The sequence below is a fragment of the Diadema setosum genome, chromosome 21 (genome assembly GCF_964275005.1).
Source record: "Diadema setosum chromosome 21, eeDiaSeto1, whole genome shotgun sequence".
Lineage (NCBI taxonomy): Eukaryota > Metazoa > Echinodermata > Echinoidea > Diadematoida > Diadematidae > Diadema > Diadema setosum.
The window spans coordinates 17,916,885-17,933,522 of record NC_092705.1 but is presented as its reverse complement, the minus strand read 5'-3'; the positions used below and the strand labels follow the sequence as shown (position 1 = coordinate 17,933,522).

General features: G+C 39.8%; 1 protein-coding gene across 1 annotated transcript in view; it reads left to right on the top strand.

Annotated features, from left to right (window-relative positions):
• Positions 1–16,638, top strand: part of LOC140244368 (cation channel sperm-associated auxiliary subunit delta-like) — a 49,173-nt gene that overhangs the window by 27,636 nt on the left and 4,899 nt on the right. The window contains exons 12-13 of the mRNA XM_072324007.1: positions 3,421–3,564; positions 12,316–12,415. Of these exons, the coding sequence (XP_072180108.1) occupies positions 3,421–3,564; positions 12,316–12,415 (244 nt within the window). The remainder of the gene's footprint in view (positions 1–3,420; positions 3,565–12,315; positions 12,416–16,638) is intronic.

Genomic DNA, 16,638 nt, shown 5'->3' with positions numbered 1-16,638 from the left:
TGTTGGCAATTACTGGCAGCAACATCAGGAGAATGGCATAATGATTAAATGCGAGCGAGCTTCAAAATTTTGACATTTGACAGTCCAAAAACTGCCGTTTGTAGCTATATTTTTCGCTTTGGAAATTAAGGGGGCGCACCGGGCGAAAACTGCTGGCAATTACTGGCAGCAACATCAGGAGAATGGAATAATAATCAAATGCGATCGAGCGAAGCGAGCGAGCTTCAAAAATTTGACATTTTACAGTCCCCAAACTGCCGTTTGTAGCTATATTTTTCGCTTTGGAAATTAAGGGGGGCGCAACTGCTCACAATCACTGGCAGCAACATCAGGAGAATGGCATAGCGATTAAATGCGAGCGAGCAGAGCGAGCGAGCTTGAAAATTTTGACATTTTACAGTCCAAAGACTGCCGTTTGTGGCTGTATTTTTTCACTTTGGAAATTAAGGGGGCACACCGGGCGCAACTGCCGGCAATTACTGGCAGCAACATCAGGAGAATGGCATACGTCTAATGCTAGCGAGCGAAGCGAGTGAGCTTGAAAATTTTGACATTTCCAGTCCTAAAAACTGTCGTTTGTAGCTATATTTTCGCTTTGGAAATTAAGGGGGGCGCACCGGGTGCACCTGCTGTCAATCACTGGCAGCAACATCAGGAGAATGGCATAGCGGTTAAATGCGAGCGAGCGGAGCGAGCGAGCTTTAAAATTTTAAAATTTTACACTCCAAAAACTGCCGTTTGTAGCTATATTTTTCGCTTTTGTTTGTCCCAGTTTTATTTGAGAACCATCCCCCCCCCCCATCGACGCCTCTATACATATTAGGTTGCTTTTGTTAAGTGAAAGATTTGCTGCACACTCTTTGATAATTATATTAGGGAATATACGTCTATGTCAAAAGTGTACAAAGTTTATCCCTTATCCTGTATAGGTGTATTAGCGGACCTTTTGCATGTTCATGATTGCAATACAACGATCTGGTGCATAGTTCTGGCGATATTTGGACAATTTTCCATTCAGAAAGTTCAAGATTTGTCCTCATCTCGGGAATTGCTTGGGGGATAAATGATTTGTCTGTCTAAACACTTCCTTTGGGGCGGGGCAAATGCCCCTTTGCCCCCCATAGATTCGACGTCCCCGATCTTCCCTTGGTATGCCCATAGATGTATCCTGACTGAGTCATCAGTCACTGTCGTTTCTCAGGAATGATTCAGGAAATGGAGGGGATTCAATTATGGCGATAAAGTTGTTGTTATTGTTTGTTTGTATGTTTTCGTACATATTTTGCAGATGGTCCCCAGTTACTCGCGTCATAGCATGTTTACATGTAGACCTACACTATTTGACGTTGTCAACGCCTGATCGAGCCATGCCTTACAGTGTATGTCGATGTTACTTACTTCGCGAGCGAGCGAAGCGAGCGAGCGCTTGAGAAAATTATACATTTTCCTACAAGATAGAATACTGTTCAGCTCTGTTACCTGTCTGAAGGCCGGCGTACAAACGTCATGCAATATGCCAAAATTGATACAATCACATTTCTGCTTCCTCCATTTTTTCCCCTCAAAATTCAGGGGGGGATGATTGTACAGGCCATCCCCCCCTCCTCCATTTCAGGGGGGGGGGGGGATATATCCCTCCCATCCCCCCCGGGATTTACGCCCATGCTCCGCACTCCCCCACCCCTCTCCCTACATTAGCACGCGCGCAGAATGAAAAACTGCTTTAGCCAATAGGCGTCTCGTACTGAGTGCGCGAATGCTTGCTTAGTGCGCGAACCTTTGTTACAAGTGCGTGATAAACATGTTGCCCGGGGGTGGGGGAGAGCAGGGGGGGGGGGGGGGAGTGGGTCGGCTGATACACCCACTATGGCTGCGCCCTGTGCCGTAAAATGTCTGCTGCCCTCAACGAACCAGAATCGGTCAATACATAATCAGGAAATTGTCTTTCATCAGGTTGTAGTTCTCAAGATTAAGGGTTGCAAAGGAAATTTGCAGTATTCTTCCATCCTGAACCTCCCATTTGTGTATTGCCATATTAACCCATCACCTCACATTTAAATGTCATGCAACCCTACTTTCAGACACTTCTAGAGCAGTAGTATGATTATGATTTGTCTGTACAGGGTGTATCAAAGACTTGCAGGGTAAGGACTTCCCCTCGGGAAAGCACGGGAGGCAGAAACATTGGACTCTTTCATCATGTTTGAAAGCTAACGCTGTAATATGCATAATTATACAAATTCTACCACATAATTCCTTGATATCGAACATCTCATATTGTACTAACATTGTTTGGGCAACTGCGAAAAGTCACATTGACAGTATATTGCTTCTGCAAAAGAAAGCTATACGTATATGCACCAATTCAGGTTATCGGGACCATTCAGATCCTTTGTTCGTAGAATTAAAAACACTAAAGGTAAATGATATTAATTTTTTGCAAAATTCACTTTTTATGTTTCGTTTGTATAACGGTCAGTCGCCATCTTCTTTTTTCTCATTATTTCATTTAAACAAGGATATACATTCTTATCCCACAAGGCAATCTGATAAATTTCATCTACAAAATCCTAAAACGGTGATGGCTCTGAAATCTATCAGACACACTGGACCTGATATTTGGAACTCTCTTCCTTCAGAAATTCGAACTTTAAAGTCTATGTATTCTTTCAAGAAAGCTGTAAAGACAATGCTGCTCTCTGGATATCAGTGATCTTATAATGTCATTGCAATTGTATTGTATATGAAATTCCCTCGTGGAATTATCGTTGTTCTGAATTTATTGCGTAATGTTATGTAACCGACCATGACCTGTAACTGTTCACCTGTACCTCGGTGAGAAAATACTTTGCCATGCTTTGCTATTCAGAGATCCAGGTGTTCTAACTTTGTGTAATAGTGAAAGCAGACAGACCTCTCCTCTCTCCTTTCTCCTATCCCTATCTCTATGCAAGTCATCCCTTCCCTATTTTCCTATATGTTATGTATTATGTACGAGGGCTGCATGCAAATCAAGCAATGCTTAAGCTGTAGCCCTTCTGCGTTATTCATTGCATCACTGTTCTGTTGGACATTTATGTACAGGCAATGAAGAAATGTATTGCTGTATATTCTAAAGGTAATGAAAAAACTCATTTTGTTAGCAACTAATGTTCATGTATATCCATTTATATGTATGGTACCATTAATGTATATGATATATGTTTATGTATCTGCATGAGCAATGATATAATGCAGGAACCAATCAAATCAAATCAAATCAAATCAAATCAAATCAAATCAAATTTTTGCCCCCCCCCCCAATATTGAGTGTGATAGAATGGATGGGGGAAGAAAGACACAGATACATTGTACTGTTATAGGCACAAAGCTTTTATGTTTGTCTATCCCCTGTCTCGGACTCATCCTTGCCTGTTTCAGGGACGAATATGACCCGACTTTCATGGAAGGCGTCAATGGGATCGATGCAGACCAAGGTGACCTTGAACTCCAGTATGACTACGGCACCCATGGCTGCCCGGACATGTCCTACTTTTCCGACGTTTTCAAGCCCAGCTTTGATCTGTAAGATGTGCCTCTGGTTCAAAACATTCTCGTTATCTGTATTGTCACATGTCACAAAGTGGCTCGGACGAGTAACGTATCGCAGTTGCATTTGTAATTAAAGGGACTGTACAGTTCTGGTTGAGGTGAGGATTTAGCTTTTAACGTTTTGCGAGATGTTCAGATACCACTCTTTGAGATGTCAAAGAGCATGCAATTCTAAAGGGTAACAAAAGTTTATTTGATGAAAATCGATTTTTAGATGGCTGAGATATCCAAAAACAAGGTGAAACAAAGAGATCCTAATAAAAGACGTGGCCTGTCGCCTTTTATTATTTTCACTTTTTTGGATATCTCAGCCATTTGAAAACCAAATTTCATCAAATAAACATTGAATCCTTCTTAAAATGACGTGCTCTTTCATATTTCATTAGAGGTTTCTCATTATCTCACTTAGGAATGTTATAAAACTGAATCCCCACCTCAACCAGTACTGTACTGTCCCTTTAAGATACATGTATGTAGCAGTGGGAGGTCAGACATATTAGATCTCACATGATTTGATCAGTAAAGGAGAAAATCTATTGGTTTTTTTTTTTTTGTTCACTACATTTATCTTTATCCTAGAGTTTTAGAAAACATGTAACTTCATCGTAATATCTGTCACAACTCCCATTTCCTGTCGTTTGATTTGTTTAATATTAGCAGTGAGCGCTATCTACCTCCATGGACTTTTGTACACACAACGAAAACGCACACGCGGAAGAAGGGGTGACCGATTTGGCCATTGACATTGTTCTTGGATATTTGCATTTCTTTTCTTCTTTTTTTTTTCGATCGGAAATTCCCAAATGCTCCATCCATATTGTGTACTAGATCGCTCAATTCCAAGCTTACAAACCACCCCCATATAGGAGGGAACTGTCCCTCCCCCACACGCTCTCCTCGCCAGGTCCGCCTCCACAGACTAGGGAGTTTTAGATTTGTGGCGCGGACGTTTGAGACGACGAGTGCGTTGGACGTTCTCCTCTCCCCTTGCGTCGTGCAGAAAAGCAGCTTTAGATCTAGTCAAGGCGCAGGGACCCAGAAAAAATGATTTCGTTCACGTCCATGGTTCAACCCACCCCGCAGAAAAGGTTTGACTGCATGGGGTGGTCGGTTGGACCCTCTGGAACACCCCTAGGTAGTATGTGATTCCAAATTGTGGTATCAATAAAATTTTACAGGCCACTTCAGTTGCGACAAGACCCTATTCTCCGAAAATGAGTCTGCGCACGCTAAGACTACTACACGCACAACTAGGACTGCTACAGGCGCCTGTGCCAGTGGTGCGTGTAGTAGTCTTAGCGCACGCAGACTTTTTCTTCGACAAACAAGGGTTTTTGCCTGCAAACTAACTTTTCATGCCAAGCTGGGGTCGGTGTAGTGTAGTTTCTAGCCGTTTTTTTTTTTTTTTTCGTCTTTATTTCTCCAAGTTGAAGCAAGCCGAGTGAGAGCGCATACCCAGTGATTGCGACGCCCGAACCGTTTTTTTCGCAATCACTGGGTATGCGCCCTCACTCGGCTTAGCGCAATACAGCGGGCTTCTGCACGATACACAAGCTGCAACTCAGAGAAATAAAGACGAAATAAAAACGGCTAGAAATTAGACTAGGGTCGGTGACGCTTGTCGCTATTGGGGCACTGAAAATGACAAAACTATCACAGTTTTTGCATTTATATCATGAAGAATTCATCAAAACGCCATAAAACTATTTATGTACATGTTGCTGGAGATGTCAGCAATACAATGGGATACATTGTAAGGTATAATATTGTGCATGGTTTCCATGGTAAGCGGATGCCTACAGGTGGTTTGTAACCCCCCAAAAAATATCTGGAATCTAGATAGGTTTGTTTCTTTTGCCTGTCGTGCACACCACCCATTGTAGATCGGATCTTAAAGTACCTACCTCAACACTAAAAAAATTAGCCTGGATAAAAGGGAAAGGACGCCCAAGATTTTTCCCTCATTCTCTCCCTAGCATGAAATCATTACTGCACGTTTTGATACAAATTTACATATCATGATTTTTCATTTTATTCTATCATTTTTTTGTAACAATAGCTGACGAACACACAAGTACGCTGAATTCTTTGATGGATAATACAGCATACGTGTATATTCCTTCATTAGAAAGGAATTTATCTGCATTCTTGAATAAACTTCCATTAAGAACATGAACAATCAATTGCTTTCCTCTGCTCTTTTCTAGGATTGTTTCGAATAACCATCGCTCTGTAAATACTCAAAAGAGCTAACATTAGAATACAATTGGCTTTGCTCTCTGTACTCACCTATATCTTTAAGGGAAATTTGTGTCCATACGTCACTAAAAACTACATTTGCCTATACTTTGAAGTCAAATTTGTGTTGAAAGTACGACGGATGCAACTTTTTCATGCATTTTACAATTTGAAAATGATATCTTTCTTTCAATGGCCGTTTGATATGCCTTTGTTTACAAATTTTGCTGTAACTTGAGAATGCTTCAACATATTTTTCACATACGTGGTACACTTATGCAGAAGGAAGGACATCCTTATTGAGCTTTTTGAAATTATGGGCTTTAGTTTTAAAGTTATTGACAGCTGAATCCTAATTGGATAATACTGGTTGCCATGGCAACAGGAGAAAATTTTTTAAACGATAATCAATAAAAATGTGTTTGTTTTTTATTGCATCTATAAAATAAAAAAAGATATCAAAGTTTGCAGCAGTAGGAGGCATTTTGGGGGTTACCAATCACCTGTAGGCATCCGGTTACCATGGCAACCATGCACAATTTTATACCTTACAATGTATCCCACTGTATTGCTGACATCTCTAGCAACATGTACATATATAGTTTTATGAAGTTTTGATGAATTCTTCATGAAATAAATGAAAAAATTGTGATAATTTTGTGATAAACTGTTATAAAATTGGCCGCGCATTTGGCCCAGTTTGCGTTTACACCAAGACCCCGTTTACAGTGCGAGGCTCGGCCGCGGCCGAGCCGCGGCCGAGCCCAGCCCCGCTTCAGTGTAAACGCGCAAAAGGCCAAATGCGAGGCAAAAATTGGCCTCGCATTTGGCCTCGCTCTGGAGGTGGTCTCGGCCGCGGCCGAGCCGCGGCCGAGCCGCGGCCGAGCCCTGCCTCTTCTTGGTGTAAACGCAAACTGGGCCAAATGCGCGGCCAATTGCGCGGCCAATTTTAGTCTGGCTTCCAAACCCTCTGCCTGTATCTTTCGCTATTCAGGATATTAACCCCCTCAACGTCGAAAACTAGTATAGTTTAAGGTGGTTTTGTCCTGCAAAGGATTTTTTTTCCTTCGGCAAAGGCCTTTGCCCGAACGGCGACTTCGTCGCCACGGAATTCATTTGGCAAAGGGTCTGAAAACCAGACAATACCAAATTGCGTTTGTTTACAAGCAGAGCGCCACTACGACAAAATATTGAAAGGTTTGAATCAAAAGCGCGGCCGAGCCCAGCAGTGTAAACGGACAAAATTGCGAGGCTCGGCCGCGCAATTGAGGCCGGACTCGGCCGCGGCCGAGCCGCGGCCGAGCCCGGCCCCGCACTGTAAACGGGGTCCAAGAAGAGGCCGGGCTCGGCCGCGGCCGAGACCACCTCCAGAGCGAGGCCAAATGCGAGGCCAATTCTGGCCTCGCATTTGGCCTTTTGCGCGTTTACACTGAAGCGGGGCTGGGCTCGGCCGCGGCTCGGCAGCGGCCGAGCCTCGCACTGTAAACGGGGTCATGCACTGTTGAAATGACGCAGAAAGTACCCATGCCACTAATTCAGACTCAATCAGACCCAAGCACAGACAGAATCATCAGAATGCAACTGCTACAGCAAAAATACATGTAAGCCATGGCGTGAAATCAGGGCACATCGACGTGCGATATATTAAAACACTTTTGATAATGAAGAGTCGCAATAATAAAATCGGAAAATGCAAGAGAGAGACTAAGAGAGAGAGGGAGAGAGAGAAAGAGAGAGAGAGAGAGAGAGAGAAAGTTCTTCAGCGCAAGATGTCTGCACAACATCAAATATTTATAGGAGTGATCGACATTTCCTCCATCTTTTACAATACTCTACGTGATTCCCCTTTCGGATTCCCCATTTCGGTTTCGGATTGTCCATCTAACATCTAAATGGGAAATTCCACGAAAAGGGTCACACATGCTAATGTCCCTTTCTTTAGTCTCATCATGTCATTGCCTACAAAGTGTGAGCACTACAGTATACTCTTGATTGTTGTTATTCAGGTAAGTATCTTCCTTTTTGAACAAAAAATTTTCCCGAAAAAGTGCAAAATCATGACTTTTTTGGTTAAATTGTGTGATTTTTTTTACCTTGATACCAGTTTGAAAGATTAGTGGATAAATATCTATTTCAGTGGCCGCTATAAATGATAGAAGACAAGAAAATTTTGAATACTACAGATGAAAATTATGCATCAAATGATGGTTGTTTTTTTTTTTTTTTTTTCACGTGGAATCTCAAGACTTGAGTTCCTCGTGAAAGATTTGGTGTTCCGAAAACAGCTTAAACGAAGATGGAATCAGTGTTAAAGTGTTTGTTGTCATTTTGGTCGCACTCACATAGTTGTAAAGATTTTTAGAGAAAATTGGGTGAAAAAAAAAACAACGAACATGAAAAATATGACTTTAGTTACGGATGGCTTTAGTGTCAAGCGAGATATTTACGTCGGGGCACATTGATAGATCATTTGTGTGTGCGTGTGTGTGTGTGTGTGTGTGTGTGTGTGTCTTATTACAATAATAATAATTGCACTTCATCCGGGTATTTTAAGGTGTAGTTGTGGTTTCTTTGTAAAGAGTATCAAACACTAACCATTATCAGTGTTTATTTGAGAAAAAAAAAACCACAAAATGAATAGTTGGTGTCTCGTTTGTACGAAAAAACTTGGTGAATCGTTTTCCTGGTCCAAAATTGGAGTTGTGTAATTCTTTGAATAGTGTGGTTGATTTTTTATTTCAAAATGACCACGTACATTGAAACAAACATAACACTTGTATTAACACTAGTGTAAAATAGGTATTGAGATGCCAAAGTGGAAGGTTCCTCGTGTAAGCGCACACCACGGTGTCCCGCTTAAACGTGGAACCATGTTTTTACCCACATAGTCCTATTTTGTATGCTGAGTTGCTTCATTTTTACTTTAGAATGTTCGTTTTCACTTATTTTTTTTTTTTAAACTACAATCAACAAAAACTTGATTTTCTGATATGATTGGGTCACACATGCTAATGTCCCTTTCTTTAGTCTCATCATGTCATTGCCTACAAAGTGTGAGCACTACAGTATACTCTTGATTGTTGTTATTCAGGTAAGTATCTTCCTTTTTGAACAAAAAATTTTCCCGAAAAAGTGCAAAATCATGACTTTTTTGGTTAAATTATGTGATTTTTTTTACCTTGATACCAGTTTGAAAGATTAGTGGATAAATATCTATTTCAGTGGCCGCTATAAATGATAGAAGACAAGAAAATTTTGAATACTACAGATGAAAATTATGCATCAAATGATGGTTGTTTTTTTTTTTTTTTCACGTGGAATCTCAAGACTTGAGTTCCTCGTGAAAGATTTGGTGTTCCGAAAACAGCTTAAACGAAGATGGAATCAGTGTTAAAGTGTTTGTTGTCATTTTGGTCGCACTCACATAGTTGTAAAGATTTTTAGAGAAAATTGGGTGAAAAAAAAAACAACGAACATGAAAAATATGACTTTAGTTACGGATGGCTTTAGTGTCAAGCGAGATATTTACGTCGGGGCACATTGATAGATCATTTGTGTGTGCGTGTGTGTGTGTGTGTGTGTGTGTGTGTGTGTGTGTGTCTTATTACAATAATAATAATTGCACTTCATCCGGGTATTTTAAGGTGTAGTTGTGGTTTCTTTGTAAAGAGTATCAAACACTAACCATTATCAGTGTTTATTTGAGAAAAAAAAACCCACAAAATGAATAGTTGGTGTCTCGTTTGTACGAAAAAACTTGGTGAATCGTTTTCCTGGTCCAAAATTGGAGTTGTGTAATTCTTTGAATAGTGTGGTTGATTTTTTATTTCAAAATGACCACGTACATTGAAACAAACATAACACTTGTATTAACACTAGTGTAAAATAGGTATTGAGATGCCAAAGTGGAAGGTTCCTCGTGTAAGCGCACACCACGGTGTCCCGCTTAAACGTGGAACCATGTTTTTACCCACATAGTCCTATTTTGTATGCTGAGTTGCTTCATTTTTACTTTAGAATGTTCGTTTTCACTTATTTTTTTTTTTAAACTACAATCAACAAAAACTTGATTTTCTGATATGATTGCCAAAATAAGCATGTCACCATTTTGGTATCTTATTTGTGGAATTACCCAATTCAGTCTGTATTGAAGCGAGACCGTTACAATAAAAAAAAAAAAAATCAAGCAAACTGACTATAATTCATATCATTGTCGGCCAAGAAGAAGAAGAAGAATGTGCGATAGGCATTGCTATTTTCATGAAAGAAATTCAAACCTTAATTCAAATCAATTTTTAATTTTGATACCACATTGTTTGTTTTTCTGATAGCACAATTAAAAAACAAATCAACGTAATACATGATACACAAACAAAATTAGCAAGTGCAAAACGTTTTTGAAACTATTTGGTTCAAACTCATTGTGTTACTGGGAAAGAGGAAGAAATCGGTTGACATAATAAAGTATGCGAATTGGAAAGATAATGCTGTCACCACACCAGTCGTCCGTGGGAAAGCACATAAATCTTCAGTAGATGTCTTTCTCCTGCAATAATATCTTCTGTTTGAAAAAAGAAATACGTCGTCTAATTTGCATATGCTATAATTACAGATACTTTGGCCTTAAAACAGCACGTGGAACTTCAAAATTCAATGTTTTATGTTCTTTTTAGAATGTAAAGGTTTACAGTATGTCTGCATTGTCACATGGTGTGTAGTAACAGGCGAAGGAAGCGACAGCATTTCGCAAACTTGGCACATACTGTATCTGGTGACAAATCTGATTTGATAATCTGGTCGCAAATTAGAGAAGTTCTCTTCATTCTTTTTGTCATTCCGTACAGGTGCATGAACAAGAATCACGTGGCTGGAGTTTTTGATGGAATCTAGCTGCTTTTGTTTATTTAAAATCTGTCAGTTGTCAAGGGTTTGATGTCAGAACCTCTTCATCTGTATCCAGAATGCAGATTTAGATAATATTGCATTAAATATTATTAGAAAATATAACTCGAGTAAGAAGTACCCGATGTGATATATTACCGATAAAGTCGGGCGCAACTGGAATAGCGCTGGGCTATCGACGGCTAACACTCTTCATGCTCTTCCTTAATAGTGCCTTCGAAAGCAAAATCTACGATTGCATTTGCTTTGTCGATTTTTCAGCAAGTTTGGGCAAATACTTCATCAACGATGAATGAAAAGCCAAAAGAAGTATACAACTGTACAAGGGATGCGGCAAAGACAAAATAAAATGATTTGCCCTCCCTCTCTCTCTCTCTCTCTCTCACACACACACACACATTAGGCACCAATGAAGGGGCCATATCCCACGAGACCGACACTCAGAGTCATACGGCCCACGAGTTCGACACTGAAAAAAGGTCCATGAGTCATTCAGCCCACGAGTTATACAGCCCACGAGTCATGCAGCCCGTGAGTTCGACACCAGACAAAATAAGGCCCATGACTTTGACATTAGGTAACCAAGGCCCACTAGTTCGACACTATGCACACGAGGATCATGGGTCCGACACTAGGCAAATAATGTCCACGTGTTCGACAGGATGAATAGCGACATCTATATGTCAAGTATTAATAAGTATGTATGTATTTATTTATTGGTTGACTGATTTTTTAACAGATTGTTACATTGGAAAATTGAGCAAAGAAAATGGGATTCCATCGGGATTTGTTACATTGATGACATAAGGGGGATAATAGGAGGGGACAGTTCTTTCACGCTAGCGGGAGCGAGATTGTAACCGATTATTTTGTTATGATAACATTGCACTCTTTATGCCCCCCCCAAAAAAAAAAACAAAAAACCAACAACAACACAACAACAACATAACGACCAAAACAGACAAACAAACAAACAAAAACGATGCATAGTTTCGAGTTTAGATCTTTGATAATGACATTGTGCTATCTTTCATAGGCTTGTCCCATTTCAGTTATATTGAAGATAGATGGACCGGACGTCAGATTTTTCCCTTATCTATCTCGCTTCACTTATTAAAGTGATGGTATAGTTCCGGTTGAGATGGAGATTAAATTGTAACTTTTTGCAAGACGATTACAAATTACTCTGAAAACACCAAAAAGCATATGAGTCTAAGACGTATTTATTTATTTATTTATTATTATTATTATTTTTTTTTGGGGGGGGGGGGGAGATAAAGGGCCTTATGAGTGGACTTTATTTGTGTCTAGCTCGGGGGCTGTATAATTTATGGGCAGTATTATACTCGTGGGCTGTATGACCTATGGGGCTGTACGACTTGTGGGCTGTATAACTCATGGGCTCTATGACTCATGGTTGTCGAACTTGTGACGTGCACCCAGACAAGAACACCACCCCCGTAATTTCCCCTCCCAAATGCCCAAGCTGTCTCATTTCAACTATCATCATCTCATTCTTCACGCTTTATTTTCTTCCTCTTTGATTTCCCTCGCTCCACAAACACGCTACTGATGGCCAAATAGATATATCAATGACGAGTTTGTCGAAGTCATAGAAGACGATTTCGCCCTGATTGAGATACATGGAGTGCACAACTACGACTACCGGCTCAATTCTATGCAGGTAATTGTTGCGAACGAGATCTGAGAAGCAGATTGGATACTAGTACATGTATGTTTTTGACATGAAGAGTCCTTCCCGAAAGGGGCTATATCCAATTTTTCATCACATTAGACTTTTTGACAGAAATGCATTCGTTGCAATTGATTGACAAATTGCCCTACATCGACGTGAATAAGCACTGAATTGATCAGTGTTTTAGTAGTAGCCATGATAAAAAATCATGGGCGTACATACTCGAGCAGGATTCGAACCTACGACCTCCTGATCACCGCTGCATGCTATAAGAAATAGAACCAACACTTGCTGTCGGGCGAAAGCTCGGTGGTCTAGTGGAGATGACGCCTGTTCGGTGATCAGGAGGTCGTAGGTTCGAATCCTGCTCGAGTATGTACGCCCATGATTTTTTATCATGGCTACTACTAAAACACTGATCAATTCAGTGCTTATTTACGTCGATGTAGGGCAATTTGTCAATCAGTTGCAATGAAAACATCTCGACGGAAGAATTTCATGAATTGGAGAAATGCATTCATTCTTCCTTTTCAGTAGTCCTATCTAGTGAACTCCTCAAAGTATTTAGATTCTGGTGAGAAAACGGAGAAATAATACAGGTGTATATGCGATGAAATTTGAGTTTTGTTCCAAAAGAAGGTAAATCCATTTCTATTTTGTTCCTAAGGGTGCTAAATCCCGCAGGATCCAATCAGAAGCCCATGGGCATGCTTGACCAACTGTTAACCGCACTTTGATCCCAGAGTATGACAAGGCTTACAAACTTTCCTGCCTTTCCATATGACACACATAGCACTTGATTACATTGTATTAGCTGTGAAGCGTTTCCCTTATATGCTAATGAATTCTTTGAAGAGATGGACGAAACGGGGGAGACTATGTAGAGATAACAAATCATACCAGAAAAATATACAAAGTCACAGAAAATAGTTACTTTTAAAAACAAAATTTACATGTTTTACATCACAGTCTGTGTAGGTTTTTTTTTTTTTTTCGAAAGGTGCCGTTACTTGAATGAAATCTCTTAAACAAAATCAAATTCTTGAAAAAACCATTGTAAACACGTATATTTTATTCGAGGCACATTTTCTTTATCCTTTTACGGGACACTACAATTTGACATAAAGTCATTGCATGAAAACACTTAAAAGCATTTGAAATGAAAATCCAGATTTTTCTCCTTACCGTTAAACTTAAGTGATACAGAACCTTTTTGAAAGGAATGCTTCATTTCTTCTTGATTGTGCGTTTCTGTATTGCTATTTTGCCCATGAGAGGTCCATTGCTCACGTTGTCACGTTTTGCGCATGTTTATGGCGGGCTAGATATGACAGAACTTTCGGTGAATAGACTTCCTCGGGCGTCAATTCAATGACAATTTTGAATTTCTAGCGCAAAATCTTGAAGCGTACCTCATAGAACTCCCTCAAGTATCCCTAAGATTAACAACGACAAGAACAAAAAAAAAAAAAAAAATGCACCGAAACCAGTCGAACGTAGCTAATAACTGTAGCATAAAACGGGAAATGGAATTGTGTTGTGAATTTTGAAATAGTATGTCGCAAAAATGCACTTGTGTCTTTTTGCCCTTGACATGTATCAGCCACCACATCTTTAATAACGTATCATATCTTTAATAACGTTTCATACTATATGATGCTATATAACATCTTTAATAACGTATCATACTATATATATCACAATCATATCGTATCATATCATATCATATCATATCATATCATATCATACATATTAGCCATCTTAGATAAGGCCAGTCAACCTATAATTCCGTTTATGCTAATTTGAAAACACTAATGGCAATCAAACCTCATTGCAAAAATTCCAAATATGAGCATTTCAAATTTTGCACTTTGTTCTCGTTACCAAGGCATGCCTTGAGAGTTCGTTAGTGTTGCCACAGTTTATGTTCTTTGTAAAAAGCCCTGTATCTTGGTTATCTGATTTTACTCTACATGAGCGTCATATTGCACTGAAAGAAGAAAGTTTTCGATTAGATCCCTACGACACATTTGACTTTAATCGGGACAATTCAGATTTATGCGACTTGTAAAGGCATTGTTCCCTGTTTGTCTACCTGTCAAAGATGCATTATGGCTTGTCGTCACGCCCACATACTGTACGTGTTTACCTATTAGCATGATTGTCGCCGAGCATGTATTGTAGTTTAGGTACGAAGCGTAACACCAAATGAGAATCACGTGTGTTGCGACAAGGACTGTCGCCCCCAGCTCGGGGCGACAATCCTTGACGGAGCTGGCGTCAAGGATTATCGCCCCGTCAAAGATTGTCGTCTGGCGACAATCTGTGACGCTTGTGCAGTTCCAAATTTTTGACCTCGATGGCGACTATGATGGCAAAAAATTGTTGCGACAAAGATTGTCGCCCCGTCAGAGATTGTCGCCCCCGGCTCGGGGTGGTTGCTTCGGTGTTATGCTTTGGTGGGATGGGTATGACTGGAAAAGTTATGCGTATGTGTGGGTGTAAGTGTGTGTGTGTGTGTGTGTGTGTGTGTGTGTGTGTTTGTTGGGAGCTGCATGGTATGTGCTGTGTATGATTTGTAGGTGCGTACAAAAAGTGACTTGCGTATGAGTTTCCGTATAGCTGTGTGTGTGTGTGTGTGTGTTTAGTATAATAATACAATTATGTAGAAACTATGCATGCGTGGTGGTTGTATAGTGGTAGTGGTTTGTTTGCCTGTGTGTATACGTGTGTCTGTTTGTGTTTGTGTTTCGATGTTTGTGCGAACAAACTATTTGAGCAGCAGACACTACTGTGGCAATGAAAATGCCTTCAGCGTGTATGAGCACGTATTTTTTAGAGTTCACAGCAGCGTTGATTTCAAAATAAATTTAGTATGGGTGTGTCAATTTCAGCGGTGAGGCGGGCTAGGAGAGAGAGACAGAGAGAAAAGCCATACGAGGGAGGGATGTTATCTGTCTTTGTTCATTTTTTTCACTGTAGTCATATTCTTTCATCAGTCTTAACTATAACTTCCATATCACTATTCTTTGTCATATGCACACCGCCAATACATATGTATTGTAAACAAACACCAACAAACACTCAAATCCTCATAATGCAAATAAACCACCTCAACAATTTTTGCTTGATATTAATTGATTTCATTCAATTCATTCATAAATCGACCCATTCTGGGTGTAACATGAACAAAAACGTTACAAATGGTAATTCGAATCACAAACAAATCCATTTATCAATTTATACTGTTAATCTCACTTCAACATAGATAACTCGATTATAGATCAACCCTACTAACAATTTCTTCACGAGAAAGTTTTGACATGTAGGGCCCTACCAAACCTATATCCCTTGGATATATTGGTTTGGATCATGTAACACCTTCTTACTTACAAGGGCATATACATAAAAAAAAAAAACACACAAATACATTATACAAATCTAAAATGAAATCAGTCATAAAAAACCCGACCACCCCCCTCAACCGAAACAAATCTACATCTATCCTAAATATTAAATCCTACCGAAATCTGTCATACCATTTATAACTATCCTTCTTCAAATCAAATCCCCAACCCACCAACCCCCGATTAACCAAAACCTAAATCATCCCACACCCACATTCACCAACCCACATACATACACACACCTACACACCTACACATACACGGGTGCTGTTCGTTATTCCGAAGGTTCGTTATTCCGAAGGTTCGTTTTTCCAAAGGTTCATTTATCCGAAACACACAATTCAGTATACCTAGAAGTTCGTTAATCCGAAAATGAAAAAGCGTTCGTTAATCCGAACATTTGTGGCGTTATTCCGAAGGTTCGTTGATCCGAAAATGAAATTCGGAATAACGAACCTTCGGAATAACGAACCTCCGGACAAAGGATAGTTATAAATGGTATGACAGATTTTGGTAGGATTTGATATTTAGGATAGATGTAGATTTGTTTCGGTTGGGGGGGGGGGATTGGTCGGGTTTTTTTATGACTGATTTTATTGCAGATTTGTGTAATGTATATGTGTTTTGTTATGTATATGCCCTTGTAAATAAGGAGGTGTTACATGATCCAAACCAATATATTCAAGGGATATAGGTTTGGTACATGTCAAAACTTTCTCGTGAAGAAATTGTTAGCAGGGTTGGTCTATAATCGAGTTATCTATGTGGAAGTGAGATTATTTGTAGTATAAATTGACAATTGGA